The sequence below is a fragment of the Haliaeetus albicilla genome, chromosome 1, assembly GCF_947461875.1.
Source record: "Haliaeetus albicilla chromosome 1, bHalAlb1.1, whole genome shotgun sequence".
Classification (NCBI taxonomy): Eukaryota; Metazoa; Chordata; class Aves; order Accipitriformes; family Accipitridae; genus Haliaeetus; species Haliaeetus albicilla.
In genome coordinates, this window is record NC_091483.1 from 83,314,333 (window position 1) to 83,335,912 (window position 21,580).

General features: G+C 40.0%; 1 protein-coding gene across 4 annotated transcripts in view; it reads right to left on the reverse strand.

The window, feature by feature from the left end:
• Window positions 1–3,392: 3,392 nt before the first annotated feature.
• ALMS1 (ALMS1 centrosome and basal body associated protein) overlaps window positions 3,393–21,580 on the reverse strand; it is a 74,229-nt gene continuing 56,041 nt past the window's right edge. For all 4 annotated transcript variants that reach the window (XM_069797034.1, XM_069797053.1, XM_069797043.1 and 1 more), the window contains 7 exons: window positions 18,776–18,884; window positions 17,286–17,540; window positions 15,322–15,566; window positions 14,032–14,215; window positions 13,786–13,849; window positions 9,436–9,535; window positions 3,393–3,858 (listed from right to left, as the gene is read on the reverse strand). In XM_069797034.1, the coding sequence (XP_069653135.1) occupies window positions 3,814–3,858; window positions 9,436–9,535; window positions 13,786–13,849; window positions 14,032–14,215; window positions 15,322–15,566; window positions 17,286–17,540; window positions 18,776–18,884 (1,002 nt within the window). In that variant the 3' untranslated portion in view covers window positions 3,393–3,813. The remainder of the gene's footprint in view (window positions 3,859–9,435; window positions 9,536–13,785; window positions 13,850–14,031; window positions 14,216–15,321; window positions 15,567–17,285; window positions 17,541–18,775; window positions 18,885–21,580) is intronic.

Consider the following 21,580-nt stretch of genomic DNA (forward strand, 5'->3'; position numbering starts at 1 on the left):
CTCTTCTACAGGCACAACCGTGAACAAATTTACCACCGACAGAGGCAGACAGCAGAAATCCTTCTGAGCAGCAGTCCTCCAGGAGTCAACCACTCTGGACCAGGCCCTATCTAGACAGATGTACAGTAACACGACTATTTTTACATCATCCTTGCCATTCGTTTCCATGGCGATCTTTCCAGTTACCAGCAATGAGAGAACATGTCCCAAACATCCACTCGAGCTCCATCACTGCCTGATGTGGCAGACCTCCAACTTGAGAATGGTTCTCCATAGAAAGGACTCCAAAAACATCCACCAAGAACCAGAGCACTTACCACGTTATTATAAAAAGTCCATCTGGATGGAATTTACAGCACAAAAGGTAGAACTAGTGGAAATGGTCAGCAAAGAGGAAATGGAAGGTGCTTCTGGAGGGCAAACAAGCCTCTTGTTTTAAAGGAACCTTTCAAAACATGAGGTGGCTTTTTCACACCCCTTTTCTCTGCCCTTTCCTTGCCTTGTCCACCTCACCCACACACATCCATCACGCTTCCCACCTCAAGTTCAGTTTGTAGACAGCACATCTACAGACAAACCAAAGCCGAAGACCAGTCATTATATTTACTTGATGATGAACAAGGTACAAGTGAGCAATGATCAAAGCTGCTTTCAGTTTTGAGAGACAACAGACAACCGTGCTGCCCTTTCCATTTTTGAGGTAGCAGCTACAATAGCTGGCCTTTTGGTGAGACTCAAACACGCATTTGGCATCTACACAATTGTCATTGTGCGGGGTGGGCACGGCAAATGCTGATCAAGGAACATTTCTGGTTAACTAATAACAAAAGCCTGCTCCTGTAGGGTTATTTGGAAAAATAAAAAAAAAAAAAAAAAAAAAAAAATTGCCCTCTAAACTTCCAAAGATTTGCAGAATTTACCCTAAAAGTCTTTGTGTAGCAGTGGATTAAGAAGAGATGACTCCACTCTGGAATCAACCAAGACAAGCATAATTTCCTGAGTTTTTGGAAAGAATTTTTGCATGTTGGAACCAATGACTCCAAATGTCAACAGCCTCCTTCCATATAACTATAAACACTGGATGCTTTTCACCCAGCACAAGCTTTATCTGACCTGATGACAACAAGGAATGGTAGTGGAGTGACTGCGAGTCAGCTTCACTAGCATCCCTCACGAAGAAATCAACAGAAGGATGGATGATAACGCTGTTGGGAATACTGAGGAGGAGACCTGCCTCCTTTAAACCTGGCCACATGGGACCTCCTTTTCAGAGGTTCTGAGAAGTTGCAGCTCCTCCTGATTTCAGCTGGAATTGTGGATGCTCCCTCCTCTGGGGAGAAAAGTTAAACAATCTCATACTGTTCCTCTACAAAACTTTCTTTCTGCCCCCTCTGTGTGCAAAGAGAACATTTTTCTTCACAGTATTCCAGAAAGCACAGTGTAAACTCTTTGTGCAGCCCGAGACCAGCGTAAAACATCCAAGCACAATCTTCAGATCACACGTTCTGATATATTAAAGCGTACCCAAACAGAAAATTTTTAACAGAAGCAAACACTTCTCCCTTCACAAAGGAAAAACGCTACAATATTATTACCAAATGAGGAATTAGAGCTATTTGCTGCTAAATCTCTCAAGCTGCAACTCTAGCAACTCACATCAGACTGTTAGATTACTTTGGTAGTTAGTGAACATTTTTAAGTGAGGTAAACCATAAAAAAAAATTTGCAGCAGTTCTTCCTTTGTTTTGAAAGGTTTTACAATGTGTAGTTCTCTACTTAGATGAGGATGGGTACTTCAACCAGTTGAAATGGACTGACTCTACCTTTCTTTGATTCGCAAGGTGCTTGATTATTGGCCTCTATGCTTTTGTTAGGGAGCAACACACAGGCACACTATGGACATTTAAATAAAGACAACCCTGGGCTGTGTTATCTCACTGTAAGAAAACTTCCAAGCATCCCCTGAGGCATCAGCAGGGCCCTTACGCTCTCTCACTTTTTCATCAGTTGAAAGCTTAAAAGCATATTTAAAAAGCTAACTGGCTTTAAATGAGCACTCAGCGAGGCAAGATCTTGTCATGACTCCAATACAACTGACTTTCTTGTCAAAAGGAGAAAGTCTATTCATATGTGTATCAGAATCGCATGGGAAATCTCAGTACCAGCAAGTTTTAGCACCTTCTGCTTCTACAACATACAAAGCTGCTTTCTAGCCCCAAAGAGCACTTTGAAAGGCAAAGCAGCAACTTGCATCCAAACAGATCCCAAGGACAAGATAGTGGAAGGAGCAAATAGGTAAAAAACATATTTTGAAAAGTGGAAAGGTCTAAAGAAATAAGCTATTTTCTGAGCTGATTTATCACAGCCATGTGATACTGTATTATTTTTAATATGCACTTCTAACTTCAGATTTCTGAGGCCAGATATGGCCTTCTGACATATTAGATCACGGTTTTATGGTGGATGGGGTTTTTTGCGTGTTCCACATAAAGTATAAATCTTACACCTGGATGTATTCTCACACTTGACTCTGGGGTAGGCTATAACAGCTGCTTCAACAGCATGTGGTACCACCAGCACAGGACACAGTTTAAAAAACAGTATGCCAAATCTTTGCCTAGTGTAATTTAGTGTAGTTCTACTGACCTTCAATTATTTCCCATAATTTGAAGATCTGATTCATTACATCTCAACATGAACTCCAGGGGTAACTGGCAGAGCTGTACCATAGCACCGCTGGATGGCTTAGCCAAGGGGTGAAACAAGAAGTTCCATGAAATTCTTAGTGAACACAAGAGGTCAAAATCTGAGTTGTGCCTCATCCTCTGCAGAAATGGGTGTTCTGTTACAGCTGTTCCTTGAACTAAATTGCTATGAACATCTTATGCACAGAAAACATGAAACCACTGTTCACACCCACTTAGTTTTCCTCAGATATCTTTTCCTGTTTATTCATTATATGAACTAAATTGTGATAAGAAAATGAAACTGAGACTTCAGGCTTCTATCATCAAGAACCACAATCTTTGTATTTCATCTTTTGTCACTGTGATGCTGGTTAAGCGTACAAACGAGTATCCTGTCAGAATGCATCTAATGAATTGAAGGGAACTCTCTCCCAGGCAAGGCTTAAAAATTCCCAACATCATAAAAAGTTTCTCTAATTAGACTTTCCTGGTCATACGGAAAGATAGCAAACCAAGCGAAAGGTCAGTGAAGTCACAACCCCTCCACTCTTCCAGCGCTAATAATGTCCAGTTTAAACAGCCATTACAGTTACCTTGTAAGCTCTTAAGTTCTGTGCAGGGTAGAGTAAGAGGCGATTATGGCCCGGTTTCTTTAGATATTTCCCATGCATACAGCGAAGACACATTTCATGATTGCTGCAATAGTTACTACAAACCGATCTGATGTTATTTATTTAAGGGTTTTTTGCAGTACAAAACATTACAAGTAAGTTTTCTACATCGAGATAGGAAATTAAAAAATCATTGTTAAAAACAATTTAAAATAAATATATAAAACTGCTATTCCAATCAGGTAATTACAAATGTATTATGAATCAAGTACTTCCAAACTATGTTTACTTTGGAAGTGCATTAATAACACTACAAAAAACAGCCATTTATTTAAATATCAAGTGATTGATTCTCAAATATGGCAAGATTATGTTAGTACAAAAGTAACAAAACTGAATACCCCGAAACATACACAGCACAAGTATTTACTGCATTATCTTTTTCACATCACAATCTCCTTTATGCTGCAAGTTTACTAAGTATGGTACACGTTCGTTTGAACAGGAGATCTTTATCAGTTCCAAGGCACCTTCCTCCCTAAGACACAGTTGGTGATTTTCTGAAAGAAAAACAAAGCGACAGAGATGAGTATTATTCCTCTAAAAATCAAAAACCCTAAGCATGAAGATAGTGGAAGACACAGAAAGTGTTTTCTACAATAAACAGCTGAATAAATTAGGAGTCTTCACAACCTTCACTAGCCATGACTGAAGGGGAAGAGATGAAAGTCTATACAATCCTGAGTAGCCTGAAGTAGGTGAAGAGGAAATGTTATTTGCAGACTGCTCTGGAAAAAAAAAAAAAAAAAACCAAACAAAACCACCAAAAAAAACCTCCAAACCAAAAAAAAAAAAAACAAAAAACAAACCCACATCGGGGGAGGCAGCATAGAAAATAACTGGTAATAGATTAAAACGAAATAAAACACTGTGTGTAGACCCAGTCTTGTGCAGTTAAACTGCAGAACTCTGCCCTCCAGTGCTGCGAACACCAGATGTTTACACTTCACAAAGCAAGTGGACAAAGTCATGAAAAAAAAAAAGCCACCACCAATCTGAAGATGGATTCAAAGCCCCTCAGATGCAAATCACACCAGACTGTTAGAGCATCTTTGAGAAGTACTGCTAATGCTGGCTCTGTTATGGCATTCTTCCCCAGGCACCTGCTAGTGTGACCCGTTCTTATGGCAACAGGCAATCCAGATAATGAAACACCACATCATTCTGCTAGCTGAGCTGGCAGATCACTGACGTTTTGAAGTATGGAATACATATTACGTGGCTTTAGAGAAGTGTAGGATAAAGTAAGAGCTTTGGGTAACTCGTGTATTACTAACAGCAGTGGCAATGATACAGCCATTACCTGACGAGACCTTTTGCATCACACAGATGAACGCAACGCACAGCTCAGCTCTTTATACACACACACAGAGCATGCAGTATATACTATATACACATAACTATATATAGTGTATATGCCAATACAGAATGTACTCTGCTCACATACATACATATAAAAAGCAGCAACGCTGCTGACGTGAATCTCAGTGTGGATTCTGTCCCCAGTACTTCATGAAGCCTCAGAAGGGCTCAAAACGCCTCACACCACAAAAACCTCTGACCAGTCCTTACAGCTCACAAGCCCTTCTGCAATCTAATAAGCAAACCCAGCCAGCAATTAGATGCTATCTCCCCTCTTTGCTCCACTTCCAGGAATTGACTATAAACCAAAAACCCCTAACGTGTTGCTGACATGAGGGAAAATGTAGCCAAGGGGATGGAAAATAAACGTTAAAAAAAAAAAAAAGCTTACTGTAAAGCAGCAAGCAAAGTGCAATTCAGTTTAACACCTCTAGAAGCATGTGCTTTTTCCTTTGGGGTAGTGACACCTTGTGGCCCCTATCTATCTTGCACAGGCTCTAAAGGACATGTCCCATCCATAAACAAAAGTGTTTAGTGTTCCTGAATGCTAATATCTTTTTTCTTTTTTAAGGGGTAGAGGGAAGTACATAAATTAACAACTTTGCTATCTCCTTTATAGATGTTTCTCCCATGCTCCCTATTTACAAAAATTACAAACTTACTACATCTAATGGAAAAGCCTCAGAAATGGAACGAATTTGTATCTGATAAAACTCATAAAATTCGTTTTCACTTCACTGGGCTTGAAAGTTCTGATTTATGCTGCCATCAGATCACAAATATGCCTCAACCGTACAGTTTTCAGAATTAAGGGGCATGCACCATTCCCTTATCTGACTAATATAATTTAATGCTCTATTTGAAATTAGAAGTACAAAAGCAAAGGGATACTAGGACAGAACATCAGTCCAGACCCATGTGCATCCTGTGATAAAAATAACTTTGCTATCTTAATAAAGGTAACTATTTAACAATTTGAAAAATTAAGAATACCTTTGCAACCCTCAGTCGCTTTCTAACACAGGAATTTTGATAAGTTTCCAGTTACGTATGAGCCCATACTGTTTCCTCCCGAGGATCTCATCCTCACTCAGTGCTAACAAAACTGTTATTTCATTCTTTCTTCAATTCCCACTGCATTGCCCCACAGTCCCACTGTAGCACATAAATACCTGAAAACAAGCACTGACAGCCCTTACTTCTCAGGTGTCCTGTGTGAGTATTTTCACTTGTACTTTACAAAAGGTAAGTGAACTTTGTTCGTACATATTCATTAATTTGGGGCCCTATTTTGAGCAAAATAAACTCAGTTTCATGTCATTCCTCAACCTGGACACTAATTTTAGATCATTATCCTTGGTTCCCTACAGCTAACAAAGTCACACACTGCCTCCAGAGAGCAGCATGCCCCACATAGTAGCAGTTGTTGCTCACACTGGAAACATACAATTTTGTTTGGTTGGTTACTCCTCAGGATACATTTTTAGAAGCTGGTGTTCATTTTTCTTCCTGAAGTATTGACCCATAAATTATATCAATATACAGTTATACCTAACACACCTCTAAATTCTGGTGTGAGGATTTCACTTGTAAGTGATACTTCAGCAAGCACTTGTCCATGTTGATGTACATACAGGTATGAGTGTATGTACATGTTTAATTCATTGTTTCCTTTCCTTCCCAAACATGAATCACCCCTAACCTGTGAGCCCTCGACACCCTATAGAAATGGCATGCACACTGTACTGCTAGCTAATCCCATCCTCAGAGCCAGCTGTACTGCTATTAGTGAGGCTTACGCCTAGTTTTACTTTTACACATCTACTCTTTTGGTATCAGTGACAGAAACAGAAGCAACCAGCGTCCCAGCACTGTATTACATCATGGCTGATATGTAATAAACTTAGGACATAAGCACACTTCACTATTACAACAAAGTGTTTAGTTACAGGTGCTGGGAGAGAAGAATAAGTGCTCAGAATCTCCTTCGATAAGCCAACTGGTCTGGCAGTTTAAGACATCCTCACCTGCCCAGCTGTTTCATTAATGCTCCTCTACCAGGTATTAACATTTACACAGCAGAAAGTCAGACAAGAAAATACATGCGTAGGCCTCGGACACTGCAGAACAGGATGCCTCAGCACACACTTTCACCAGCAGTTTAAGCTACTAGGCTGCTCTCTGGAGCGGCTGGGGCACGAGTACATCCCTTTCTCACTACGATGACCAGTGCTAGCCTGTCAAAATCCAAAGCGTGAAGGACAAAGAACTTTCATTAGGGACAGGTCATGCCACTAAGCACTGACCTGGGAGTCAGAGAATATGACTACTATGCCCAGCTCCACCATCGACCCCACACAAACTTGAGCAGGGCACTCGACTTTCTCTGCCTGCCTCTCTTTTCCCAAGGATATGTCTGGATACATACCAAATGATCTTGGAAGGAACTGTCCCCTACTAGGTTTGTGTAAGGCACTACAGGACTCCTCCAGGTGACTGCGATTAAAATAAGAATCAGATCTATTCCAGAGTGCTGATCTGCTGTTCTACATCAGCAGTTCACAAACTTGCCACTATGAGAGATACTCAGACCACAGTTTGGGTACAGTGCTACAGATCATTTAAATGATACAACCCTAGATTACACACATCTTCAGTCTAGCTTTTGTACCAGCCATTTTCTTCTCCTAATACCCTGTGTCATCTTTGGAGTCATTCCACAAAATCTGTGTTTCTTTTTTTCATGCATAATCAGATCCGCTTAGAAACTGATGCTCTCAGCAACACATTAGCCAAATTCTAAACAAACCATTCACTGTATTTACAGCTACTTACTGCAGCTATTCTCCATCATCAAGGAAGACAAAAAGATTACAATATTTACTGCAATGAATCATCATTCCTCTTCCAATCAAAACCACACTTGTATAGAAAACTTCTGATCCGATTCCCTCTCTGCTTCCAGCTGACAACTGCCAGCATTCATTAACTCTTAAGACTTTACTGTACCAGCATCTGAGATTCTCAGACAAGTGAAAAAAAAAAAAAAAAAAGTGCCCTGAATATACCCTGCAAAAGTATAGCATTAAATTCAAGTAATTCTAGTGGTAAATACCCACAATCAGATTAGGAAGGTATTCTGGATAATACATTGCATTACAAGCCCTGACTTTTAAAATCCAATTACTGCTGTTCCCAACAAATAACTAACCCTATTATTCCAGCTCTGGTAGCACAACTCAGGAAAGAGTTGCAATGCTAAAACTGAAGTGCAAGCTTAAGATCCAGATGAAAAAAAAAAAATCAGTTTAAATTTTTAATGCATGTCCTTAAACCACTAAGGCTTATAATGCAGTTTATTGCCTGCTGCTAGAGTTCTCCTGAAGGCTATATTTTATGGTATATGTGTTAGTTAAAGAGTGAGAAGGTAAGAACCTCACTGTTTGTTGCAAACTATTGTTTCTTTAGTTCTTATTAAGTCTTAAGAGAAAGCTTAAGCGTATGGATGCCTACAACAGCTCGAAAAGGGATACATTGGTCAGTTTTGGAGATGCACTTCTCAGAGGAGACAAATGGGCCTCCTCTGTTTTATCAGAACATTATAAATTGATACCGCTTGTTACACAGAAATACTAGATAATTAGATGTGTGCGCATGGGAGGGCATAGGGACAGAAGACTCTCGTCCTTGTTACTTATTGTGCTTAACACAGGCAAGTCTCTAGCACAGCATTCTTCAATCTTTCTATCAATAATTAAACCTGTTTAACAGACAGATGCAAAGCACATGTTGCACAACTGGGACAGCCAGGGAGGAAAAGTAGCAGTTGTTAGCTGGGACAGAAGCAGCTCCCTGCAGGGATCTCACTGCTTCATGGCAGAATGAGGCAGGATTCAGCAGAGTCTTAGAGTAACCCAGCAAAATGGGTCCTGCTGTTTCCTTCTCCTGCTGACCAAAATCCTGGAGTCCTCACCCCACCTTTGCTCTGCTGCTGGTTGTGTGGTAAGGCCCCAGCACAGAAACTGTTCTTGAACAGCTGCGTAAGTGTGGTTCAAAGTTAGTCATACCCACACTTAGGGATACTGTTTTGTTCTACAGCTTGCCAGACACAGGAGATCCTTGGCTGATCAGTGCTGGTGCGGTAAGACCACGCTATCAGCTGAACAAACACTTAATGGTGAAATCCACAGCCCCCAAAGTTAACAAATTACCAGCAGGACTGTCAATTCTCCATTGGAGCAAAATTAAGAATGATGACTCCATGCTTTGTTAACCATGGTTGTGAAGTGAGCTGTGAACTGTGTAAGTTAAATCCATTTACAGCAAGGGTACACGAGAGCAGCCTTCAAGTCAAAGAGCCTATCCATGAAATATCTTCTTTAAATATGCTCCACGATCCCTCCGTTCTGCCCTCAAGACTGCGCAAGGCCTTTTTTGTATGCTTTAATCAGGACGATGCTTCCTTGTCTTTTTTCCATACAGCATGTGTAGGTACTGGAAGGATTTCAGGTTAGGTAGGGGGATTTTTTTGTTCCACATTTTGCTAGGCTTGACTGCTTTGACCCTGATTAAATGTTAATATATCCTAGCCACCTAGAAGTTGCAAAAGAATACCACAGAATTAACATTTAGTAAATATTACTATAATGCTTGTGACCGCAAGAAAAATAAAATTCTAAAATGTTCCAGTATAAATATTTGACCAGAAGACCTACCGCTTTGTAAAGCTGTGCTTTCAGGCGGTATGAGCTGTATTCCATTTTTCTCTTCTCTTCCTCTCGCTTCTTCTGCACCTCTGGCAGCTGCTCATAGATCCTTAAGTGTAAATACAAAAAGTCAAAAACACTGACTTTGAAGGAACTTACTGAGATTAAAAAAAAAACAAAACAAAACAAAAAAATCCTCTGTTTTATCTTCACATTCTGTTAAAAGCTACTGGCCAACCACATCATAGAAACATTTATTTGGGGGTTTACTAGTGTCACACAGGGAAAATGTGGAATACATAGCAGTTGTGATACCAGAAATTCCCACATCCCATAATGCCTTTCTCTTACAAGCAGCACCTCCTAAAAGCAATATTTATAACATTAAAATGACCATACAGCTGATATGATTACCAAGCTGCAAAAGGTAGAGCTTCAGTATCTTCAGTACAGAATAGCCCCATTGCTTTGAGAGTATGCTGATTCCGAGTAACATGTTTATCCACCAACAGCAATATTTTTATCCCAAGAATAACCTGAGTTAAGCTATTTAGGCATCTTTTCAATATTTCAATATTTTCAACATTCAACATTGTTGCCCTGTTTAGGTGAATGCTTTGTCTTCTCCAGTGCTGAACTTCTCCCATACCAGAGCCAAACAGCAAGGGATTCTTTGAAGTGAATAGAAGGTGACTGGTGCTCAGTACAGTCAGTGCGCTATTCTAATCTGTTTTACATGCTACCATCTCGAGGAGGGACCCAAGAGCTAGGATGACAGTGTATTGCTCACACTGACATCCCCAAATCTTCCTTTAAGATCATAAAGCTTTACTAATTTCATGACAGTGGTTGCCAAGAAATATCCAGCTTCAAAAACATTGTGGTTTATGGGAGGTGGAAATGAATGATGTCCAAATATTTCAGTCCTGTAATACTTAAAGCAAGACAGAACTTTTAGAGACTGTTTCATTCTTACGTCAGTATAGTATCTTTGCATAATTACTGTTGGCACTTCAAATATTTTTAAACACATCTATGCCTTCAACTTGTATTATCTGAAACAACTTCAACACACTCCATTTTGAACATTGCAAATCAATACTGCCCACCAGCCAGGAGGGACATTTTTGACAGTTGTCTTGGTACTAATTCCAGCAGGAAAATAAGTAAGACTTCAGACTGGCAAGAGAAGCAAGGGAGGCAAACGTGTATCAGTTTGCACCCATTTGCTATTTAGTCAGTACAAGTTAGGTGTCATTTGTATGTTTCAAAAGACAGAAGGACAAGAAGTTACCTGGAAAACAAAGTAATAGGAAGCTGTAGGATAACACATAACTAAGTAGGCAAAATCAAGAAAGCAAGGAATCAAATCCAAATCTCAATTAGTACTGAATTTTACCTCCTGTCTACTTCACCAGCATCAGCTAGGGAGAGCAATACACAGTTGTAGCTTCTACAGTCCCCCACACAAATGTGTTTACCAGTCCATCAGACTTCACAGTGGAATTGATAAGCAAGCAAATACACATCCAACACCAAAAAAACAAGAAAACACAAAAAAGCAACTGTACTCTTTCCAGTGACCTACCTTCCTGTGTATCCCTATTTTCCTACTCTGTCTGCAGCTGTTCTTAGGAGGTCATCTTTTCTAAAAATGTCACTACCCACATTACCACTATAGAAAACAAGAAATAAATCACATTTTTATGTTTATTTTACTCCTCTTATGCTTTGCTGGAAGGCAGCAGAGGGTGCTAGGTCTCTGCATGTGTTACTGGATGGGGGGGCAGGGATATCTCCAAGATTTGGGCTTTTGCGTTACTACCATCTCACCATTCTCTGAAGGCTTTTGCCATTCTAGGGTTCCACTCAAGGAAAGATCAGGATTTACCCCTGACAAATCATCCCACCATAAAGATGTTTAGAGCAAGAAGTGGGCAATGCAGAATTATAGATAAATGAATTGAAAATTGTTTTCATTACCTCTAGCCAATTTGCCATGAGAAATTCCATTTATACCCTCACAGAGAAAAAGAAAAAGCTTCTGCACTCATAGGTGTGGATTTCAAAAGAACGGTACGGAATAAATTACTTCTCAGCTCCAGCTGAGAGCTGGAGTATGACAGCAGCAAGAACAAAAAAAAGAAAATCACCAAGTGTGACTGCCTGAATCAGTCTCCATAGAAGTCCTGCTGACTTTGGTTATTATGAAATCAGAGCTTCTGAAAGTACATGAGTTCAGATACATCAATGGCCGAGTCCAAGTGACCTGAACCCAAATCCTTCTACTTCGGCTCAAACATGTGGACGTGCATTCCTTGGGGAACTGGTGTATTTACTGTATTTACCACTTCTGCCACCTCTCTATTAACGCCCTAAAAATACTTTTAAATGCCAAAGGCTACTGAAATAAAACATTATCTTTTGACTCTCCCAGCATATATCTCAAGGGGTTTATTTTATATATTGTGTATTTCAGTAGATATTTTGTAGAATCAGTGTAACTGAGGTTGGAAGAGGCCTCTGGAGGTCACCTAGTCCAACCTCCTGCTCAAAGCAGGGCTAACTTCAAGGCTAGAATGGGCTACTCAGCCCCCATCCTTTCAACTTGTGACTATTTCCAAGGATGCAGGCTCCGCCACCTCTGCGCAGCCCTGCTCCACCACTTCACCACCCTCCTCGTGAAAAACTGATTTCCTGGTCTCCAGTTAGAATTTCTCCTTACTGTAACACATCACCACTGCTGCTTGTCCTTTCACCGTACGCCTCCAAGAAGACTCTTCCTCTGCCTTCTCTAAACCCTCCTTCTGGCAGGGAAACACCACTGCCAGATCCTCACCTTCAGCCTCCTCCTCCCCAGGCCAAACAATCCCAGCCTCCACAGCTTCTCCTCATGCACCAAGTGCTCCAGCCCCCTGACAGTCTTGGTGGCCTCCACCAGACTCAGGACACTTTGCTGACCTCTCTCTTGTGCTGGCAGCCCAGAACAGGAGGCAGGATCCAGCTGTGGTCCCATGAGCGCCAAGCAGAGGGAATATCCACTTCCCTCCACCTGCATGAAATGCAGTGTGTAGCTGGCCTTCATCCCTGCAAGAGCACGCTGCCGACTCATGTTCAAATTTGCTGTCCGCCAGCTGTCAGGCCCCCAAGGCCCCTTCCAGAGGGGCCACTCCACAGGCAGTCTGTCCTCAGACACTGCCAAGGGGGGTGTCCATGGTTGGGGGGGGCGGTTCTGTCCCAAGGAGAGACTTGGTATTTCTTATTGTTCAACTTCATGAGATTCCTCTTAGCCCTTTCCTCCAGCCTGCAGAGATCTCTAGAAACTGCAGACCTACTCTCTGGCATACTGACTGGTCCTCCCAGTTCACTGTCACCTGCAAACCTGCTGAGGCGCGCTCCATCCTATTGCTACTACCGACAAAGATGCTGTGGCACAGTCCTGGCCCACAGCACTGTCCCTTTCACATAGCACAAACCCTCCCTGCATATAGCATGGACATTCCAAGACTTCAATGCAACGAAGCACTTGCATATACGCTGAAAACCCAAATACTTAGAAGTATCCCTTGCCTCAAGGTACACTCTTGACCTTTGTTTTGTTTTGACTCTAAATAACTTACAGTATTATTATATTTTTATGTAACTTTACAAGTTATCAGAGACAACTTCATGAGTCTCTAATTTACTTTTAAGTATTTATGCTGTTTCTCAACTGGTACTCTTCCAAACCACCTCCTCTTGACCCCGCTACCATTTCAGAATCTAGCTGCAATAAACTCCATTTTGTATTACACCTTCACATGGTCTCTCTGTAGCATAGATATTCCAAGTGTTTAATACATTGTTAGTGTGCTGTGCACTTTATATATATAAATCACTTGAGTCAAAAATAAGGCAAAATCTATCATAAGGTCCTTTTTTCAAGGGGTAAAAGCCTCTGTATTCCTTTGAGGGTAGTTATTTCTTACATAAAGCTCCTTTCATTTGGTGAAATGATACCTCACTTTCTGCGCCAGTTACCTAGTTTGTTAATGTTTAAAACTATACAGATGCTCCAGTAGCCCCCACCCTACATTTCCTCTCCTTTTGGGATCCAGCACTTGCACAGTTTGCTGCAGTGCTTGGATTGCAGATACTGCAGTAGAGTACTCAGGTTTAGTTACAGAAATAATTTTTCCAAAAATATCTTGTTTCTTGGATTTTCTAGATAGATGCTTTGTCCCTCTGATAAAGTGCCTACACCTCGCCCTGAAAAAGCTGAGTTACCCCCAATTCTTTGACTGCAGATACAATTCATCCACTTTTCCAACCCATTTACTCAGGTCACCCATCTACCTGAAACAGTTTTCTTAACCTTACCGTTTAGATCTTTGAACCATTTCACTCTTTGGAATTGTTCTTCTCTTTTCTCTAATCAGAAAACCTAAGTGGAAAATTTTGAGAGAAGAGAATGGTGAACAAGTCTACTTCTCACAAAGAATACTATTGCAACAATCTGACTCCTTTATAAGTTATGTATTCTTATAGACAATACACACACCCCTAAGTATAATGTGGAAATTCATTAATTCCTACAGAACATAAAAAGCAGAACCATAAAGGTACCTCTGTCGGACAGCATGTGACTTGCATTCCTGTAGCCCTTTCTTTTCTCTGGAGGATTAAACAGCTCTTCTCGTTCAGACTGCAGTACGCTCTGTATCCTCCTTTCCTCCATTACAAGCTTCAGATGCTTCACACGCTCTCCAGAGCGGGAAATGAAATCAGGGCGATGCACTGCAAGAGCCTCCTAAGATGGGATGACACAAAACAAAGTCTAAAGTGGCCACACTGTCTGCCTACAGCTGGATGGGAATAATCCAAATATCTAACACCATTACCAAAGCATGGAAAAAATCCCATCAAAGTAGTATGTGGTATAACATACAAGATCTTATATCCTTAATGCTGGGTAGATCCTCAGAGACCTTGTTTAACAAACTACTTGTCAACAACCAGAAAGTTAACTGGCCAGAAAGAAATATCATGGCTAATAATAATTAGCAAAAGGGACACAAAATTCTTCTCAAAAAAGTTAACAAAAAGTTGAGCCCATAGGATAGAAGATTCGTAACTTATTACAATCTTCCTTATTATAAATTAGCAGGCTCATCAACATTAGCAATTTATTTAGTATCAGTAGAGGAATTTTGAAAGTGATCTCCTGATATCTCCGTTTGCCACACTTCAATTTCCATCACAGGGCAGTCTCTGAGCACATGAACAGATGCAACTGAACTCAAAGAAACTTCAGACAACTGCACCTTAGTTAGCACTTCTTAATTTACATTTCACTTGCTGTGGACAATCTCTTTTAAAAATATTTCTGTACACTAAATCTGTATTTTTCCACAGATACTTAGAGCAATCACACCTATCTGAAGTGTACACCATATATGCATGTGTGTGTATGTACACACACATACACTGTTTGCACTGTATGAATTAAAGTTCATTTTAATCACGTACTATGTACATCACACAGTATTATCTCTGCATGGAAGCAAGTATGACTTGACATTATGTCAGCTACATTCCCTCTAGTTCCTGAAGCCAAAATTTAAGCCCTGAAATATTAGATCAATTCAAATAGTCTGTTGTGGAAAGCCAGATTACCATAAGAAAATGGACTAGTGAATTCGTTGGTTTTCCTGGGTTTTGTTACATTTGGTTTGTGTTTGCTTGTTTGTTTTGTTTCTGTTTTTAAGCAGAAGCAGTCTGTAACATGGTTGACTTCCAATGATTATAAAGGTGAAATAATAAAAAGAAGGAACAAAAAGTGTTTCCACAAGATTCAGCATAACTCTTGAAATCCTGCTGAGATCTCAGCAGCCTTATAGTGCAGCATGCCTTTACCTGTAGTGTAAGCTTCACAAACGGCCGCAAGGACCTGTTTTCAGCATCTCTTTCTGGAACTGCTGGCTGAATCATGTTGCTGTGCTGATGCTCTTGCCAGTTCTTCTCTCGGAGAGGCTCTCTCCAAGGCTTTGTGCTGGTCAATGGTTCAAACCAAGATGGACCAGGACCAGAAAAGGAATTGGAATGGTTTTCTTTCCTAGATTCAGATTTCAAGTCTTCTGCTTGGACGAACCATGAAATCCCTGTTAAGAGACCACAGAAGAGAATAAAGATTTGTAGACAACACATGTGCCGATTTTCTATCCCCATCTATGGCCCTTTATATGCCTGTGCTGGTTTTGGCTGGGATACAGTTAATTTTCCTCAGAGTAGCTAGTATGGGGCTATGTTTTGGATTTGTGCTGAAAGCAGTATTGATAATACAGGGATGGTTTTGCTATTGCTAAGCAGTGCTTACACAGAGTCAAGGACTTTTCTGCTCCTAGCACCACCTCACCAGCAAGTAGGCTAGAGGTGCACAAGAAGCTGGGAGGGGACACAGCTATGACCAAAGGGATATTCCAGACCATATGACATCATGCTCAGCAATAAAAAGCTGGGGGAAGGAGAAGGAAGGGGGGAGGTGTTCGCAGTTATCGCATTTTGTCTTCCCAAGTCACCGTTACATGTGATGGAGCCCTGCTTTCCTGGAGATGGCTGAACACCTGCCTGCCGATGGGAAGCACCGAATGAATTCTTTGTTTTGCTTTGCTTGGGTGAGCAGCTTTTGCTTTACCTATTAAATTGTCTTTACCTCAACCCATGAGTTTTCTCACTTTTACCCTTTCAATTCTCTCCCCCATCCCACCCAGGGGGGAGTGAGCGAGCAGCTGTGTGGGGCTTAGCTGCCATCTGGGTTTAAACCATGACAATGCCCAAGGTCTTAGCTAAATCAAATCAGTGGCCTAACACTGCAATAAATACTCACTTCAGTTTAATAACAGTGTGACTCTGTAGCACACATCTGTGGCACTTTCAAAGGAATTCCTTTGCCAAGTGTCAGAAAACCAGCAAGCCTTTATCAAACAACACTTTTGAAAAAGCACAAAATGGCTTAGTTTGCAAGTTTCTCTCTATACTAAGAATAGTTATTTATCAGCAATTACACATTTTTAAGGAGCCTCTCTGCTGTCCTAAGCCCTATGGCTTTTTATAGATATTTTTGAAGATCAAATGCATTACATTTTCCAAATGTTAAACATGTATACAAGAATTAGATTACTCACAGTTTACATACATAATGGGATTTGAATACATCAGCTAGTACTCTGAGCAGATATTCTAAATTTTCTAAATTAAACCAGTATGAGACAGAATGATTTGTCCCTACAGCAACAACAATGATGACTAAGGAAAATATTTTTAAACGTTTAATTATCACATTGTGAAGACTGACAGGGAATTGGGGGGGGGGGGGGGGGGGGGTAAGGAGGCTACACCATCAACCCAAAAATGCAACTCTAGCTAAAAGAGGGAGAGGACTCTAGTTCTTCTGGTACCTACTCCTGAAAAAATATGTGTTCTTCAAAGCCTCAGTACCTGAAACAATAAGTACAACTTACAGTGACCAGTTACTCAGAGCTTAACAAAACCTTTTATATCATACAAATCAAAATTAAATATCTGTACGATTCCCATCTCATTCATCCTTCCTTGCCTTATTCATTGCTTCCTGTTTACTACCTTTACTGGCTAGGTTGCATCTAACAGCTTGATTGAAAATGCCATCATAATAGAGCACTAGAGAGTTCACTTGACATAGTGGTTTTGTTTAAAATTCATTGATTAAAAACAGAGTAAGAACTGACTGTACTAGCGACAGACTACTCTGTGTCCTAGCTAATCCTCCTCACATATTATGCCAGTTGCTGTCAAGATGTACAGCTTTTCTGGTCTGCGGAGAAAGTGTATTTTGGACTGACCTTGTGGTACATGCAGCCTACTCCTTTTCGTCCTTTTCTCCATGAAAAAATTGCCTGGCTGTCCCTTCTGCTTACTCTTGCTTCCTGCTGCCTGATGATCTGTGACCATACCATCTGACTCTCCAAAATTACCATCAACACAATGCCAGGGTTCCTGTGGCCATTGATTTGGCTGGCTAGATCTTGGGGTAGGAAAAGTCACACCAACATCTCGAGTATTTTTCTTAGTTCCACTGTTCACAATCTCCAAGTCTCCTGTAGTTGAAAATGAAGCAGTAACATCTTATTCCAGAGCAGCTGGAAGTACTTCAACATCAGCATGAGTGACATGCATAGTTCAGGGGATGACCATCATTTTTTACTTTGAAGATGAAGGAGCACTTTCTTTACCCCACCTTCAAGAGGCAAAATCTTTTATATTCCCACTTCCAATTCAAGGAGAGTTTGCAGGATTGTTACTACATGATAATCTGAGTAAAATTAAAGCGGTGTAAACCAAGTACCCCAAGCAAAACAAGCATGTGCGTATATATATATACACACACTGGGGGGAGGTGGGGGTGGTGGAATTAAATTTGAACCAACTATGCCCCTGGCTGGGGACTTGAGTTGACTTTTGGAAGAGTCAACTTCAAATCTGCTGCTGAAAGACACAATGGCAGGTCAACACACAGCTTTACATTTTGGACAAGGGAACTGCAGGTTTTTTTGGACCTGTTAGTTTACCCAGTGTGTCCTATCCAAAACTGTGTTTTAGGTGTAAAAGAGTTTGCCCACAGCACTACAAATATTTAACAGAAACACATGAAGCATAAGGTGTCAACTAACATTCAAGAAGTCATAATACAATCTTGAAAGCAAGCCATGAAAATACTCTTCTGATTCAATCCACTTGCACATGAAAACAAAGCAGTAATAAATAAGTGGTATGTCTGATGAATAAAACAAAGCCATTACTCGATGTGATGATGCTAAGTTGGCCTGTAAATGAAAGCAATGAAGAAACTGATAACTGCCACCAGAAAAACCCAAATGCAGAACTGCACCAGTCCAGGACCAGCCCATGTTTTAAATAGAATGTAACATCCAAAATATTACCAAGGTGAATATGAAACACTGCAATTGCCTTCTGAAATAGCATATGCCTACAAAATACATTCTGTGAGTAACAGATGTCTTGCAGAGAAAACAATATATAAAAAATACAGTTAGTCCACCTTTGCTATTGAAATGGATCAGAAGCTTAGGTCAATAAACTTATAAGTAAGTGAGAACACTGGTTACTAAAGCAGACCAAGAAAGGAAAGGAAATGGCTTATTTCAACTGGAACATAACATCTTTCTCTCCAAATGCTTTTAGTGAATTTGAAGAATGCTGCTTGTACATACCCATCACCAGAAACATGCACCAGACTCTGGAGAAAGGTTTCCAAAGAGATGAAAGGCAGAAGCAAATACAGAAAAGACAAGTCTGGAATTCAACAACTCACCTGCTTGGATACCTTTGTTTAGCATCCGTGTCCGTCGCTTGTTACTAAGAGCAGAGCTTGGCCCCCAAGAACTGCTGCTTGCAGAAGTTGATCCCGATGAGACTGCATTCTAGAAAAAAAAAAAAACACACACAAGAGAATAGAAATTCCTAAAATACTAACAGAAATGAACAGAAAGTGGGTTTTAAACAGCAAAAAAGTTATAGTTGTCACTCTTTTACTTGTTGTGCGCCTTGACTCTATTATTATTTAGATGTTTATCACAGGCTGATCAGTGTGTCTTATTGCTATGCCACACAACAGCCAGCCTTGACTTTATCCTCATGCACCAATGCGCTTTCAGCATCCCATTATAGTAAGAAAAGCACATTATTTCTGTAGGCAAGAGCTTGCCTGTGATAAGATTCTGTACGGTGCTGAGCATCCTCCAATTCATTTGTCCAAAGTTCACGGGACAATATGGCCTGTCAAGACAAACTTACAAAGAACCTTTGCTATGGCAAGATCATTTGTTGGCTATACTTTCATGAGAAACTGCAAAGCGTGAAATATTTCTGCTTTGGAAAGAGGGAGAATAAACATCTAGACTGAATTCTATATTCCCACCCTCTCAAACCGAAAGCCTTTAAAGGCTTTTGCTGGAGGGACAAACTGTCTTGAAAGATTAACACGTTGCTTTGTAAATTCATAACGAACTCCAATTCTGTACCATTGGCATGAAAGAGCAGAGTCATTTCAAAACACAGGAAGTTCTATTACCCTGTGATCCTCATTACACAAAACTCTCCAGGTGGAGAAAATTAACAAAAACAAGAAATAGAAGACAAGTGCTAAGAGCATGGTTTAGGCAAAACACTAGTTTCATATCACCACCACTCACACAAACAGAAGTTCCAGCTGCAGGGATGTAAGCAGCACAACTTTGTTATAGTAAATTAATTTAAATTTTATGACATGTTATAACTTTACCGCCATTTAAAAAGGAGTATACTCTGTAAGTGTAAGGCATCCAGTCCACAAGCTTTTTGGTTATATAAAATACAGAGAAGGTTAGTGCTTTATTATCAGCAATTAACTGACAGTGCTTCCCCAGGCTTCAAATCCAACAGTGCGGCACAGACCAATCTCTGCAACTCCATTGAATTTAATTTTTAATTATGAAACAGATTTTTTTTTCCTTGATCATAGCAATTAGTATCCTGTTAGTAACTCATAATGCTAGCCACGACGGAAATGAACAGAGGCTTTTTTTATTACCTTTTTATTGAACCTCTGCTATCACCACTTCAATGCTCAACATAATTTTATTTCAACATTAAAAGGAGGCAATTTTTACTCATGCATACTGGCAAGAACTCTTTTTTTAGTTTCATAAAACTATTACAGCTCTAGTAGAGTGCACTAGACAGATGTAGTAGATATGCATCTTCTTTCAGCGAACAGAAGCAAATTTGAATATGTGCTCAGCAAAAGGGAAGAGTATAAAGCAAAGAAAAAAACCCAAGATAACCCATTTACACACACAAGCATATCAGCCTGCAGAAATAAATATAAGCAGCTATTCAATACTGAATATTGACATGCATATTCCTATTTGGACTGGAATATTCAGTGCAGTGCTTTCAAAGCCCTTCAGCAGTTGAATAGCGTAACCTTTAGCTTTGTACCTGCTACCAGATGGCAGCTTGAAGAGTGCTTTAGAAATAACAGAAACTGGAATAGATAAAAACCTTCTGGGATGGGTTCAGCATCTATAAATAAAAAAAGCTGTAACCAAGTTTTCTGGAAGCAGAGCTGACAATAGGCTGTCATAAAAAAAAAAAAAAAAAAGCGCTACAAAATGCAGCACTTGCCTGAAAGATTCATACAGTAGCCTCTCTAGGAGTAGAGCTCCTCCTATAAACGAATATCTGTCTCCGAACCACTGATATTTGCAACAAACAAACAAAAAAAATCTTGATTTCTGTTCAGCCAAGCATCACAGACAGTACCAAAATTTGGATTTTAAATTTAGCTTGCCATTTTGCCATCAATTTTCTCTCACTCCTTACTTGAGGTGGGTCATGCATCCCTTTATATGTATTTTTAAAAGGAACACTCCACCAGCAGATAAAAGATACTACTTTCTAAAGCCATATGGGCTCAATCCAACATCAAGCACTGGGAACAGTGAGCCTTTATTCCCATATAAGTATCCCTGCAATCAGTTACCTCATGGGTGATTTTAACAGGCAAAAGACTACATGTTGTTTTTAAGGTCCAAACAGACCTTGAAAGATTAGTCTTATGAATGGAATATGGAATAAAATCATCTCTGAAATACTACAACCATGCAAGACATGTTGGATCCTAATTTCATTGTTAGATGGTCAGTGTTCTGATTAATGGCCCTAATGTTGCAAAGTTTATGACAAATTTTATTTTACCTTTAAATAAATATTATGAATAAAAATATTAATAAAAATATTTTTAAACCATTCTTAGTCTTGAAAAAGACTGTTTCTCCCCTAGACATGCATTCATTAGCTTACATGACACACAGACTGAGTTTGAGTTCTTTCTATTAAAAAAAACTAACTCATTTTAATGAAATCTATTAGTAATGATGACAATACCACTTTCTTCTGGTAATATGAAAAAAAATTATTTCTCACTTTTTCCTATACTTTTCAGCATTAATTAATATTACTGAACACCAAAATTCTGTAATTTCTTATGATAATCACCAAACCCATGCCAAGACCCCCTTTCAGGAAATTAATTTTCGTTTCTCCTCCAAAGGGCAATGGCCAAAGTCAACTGAAG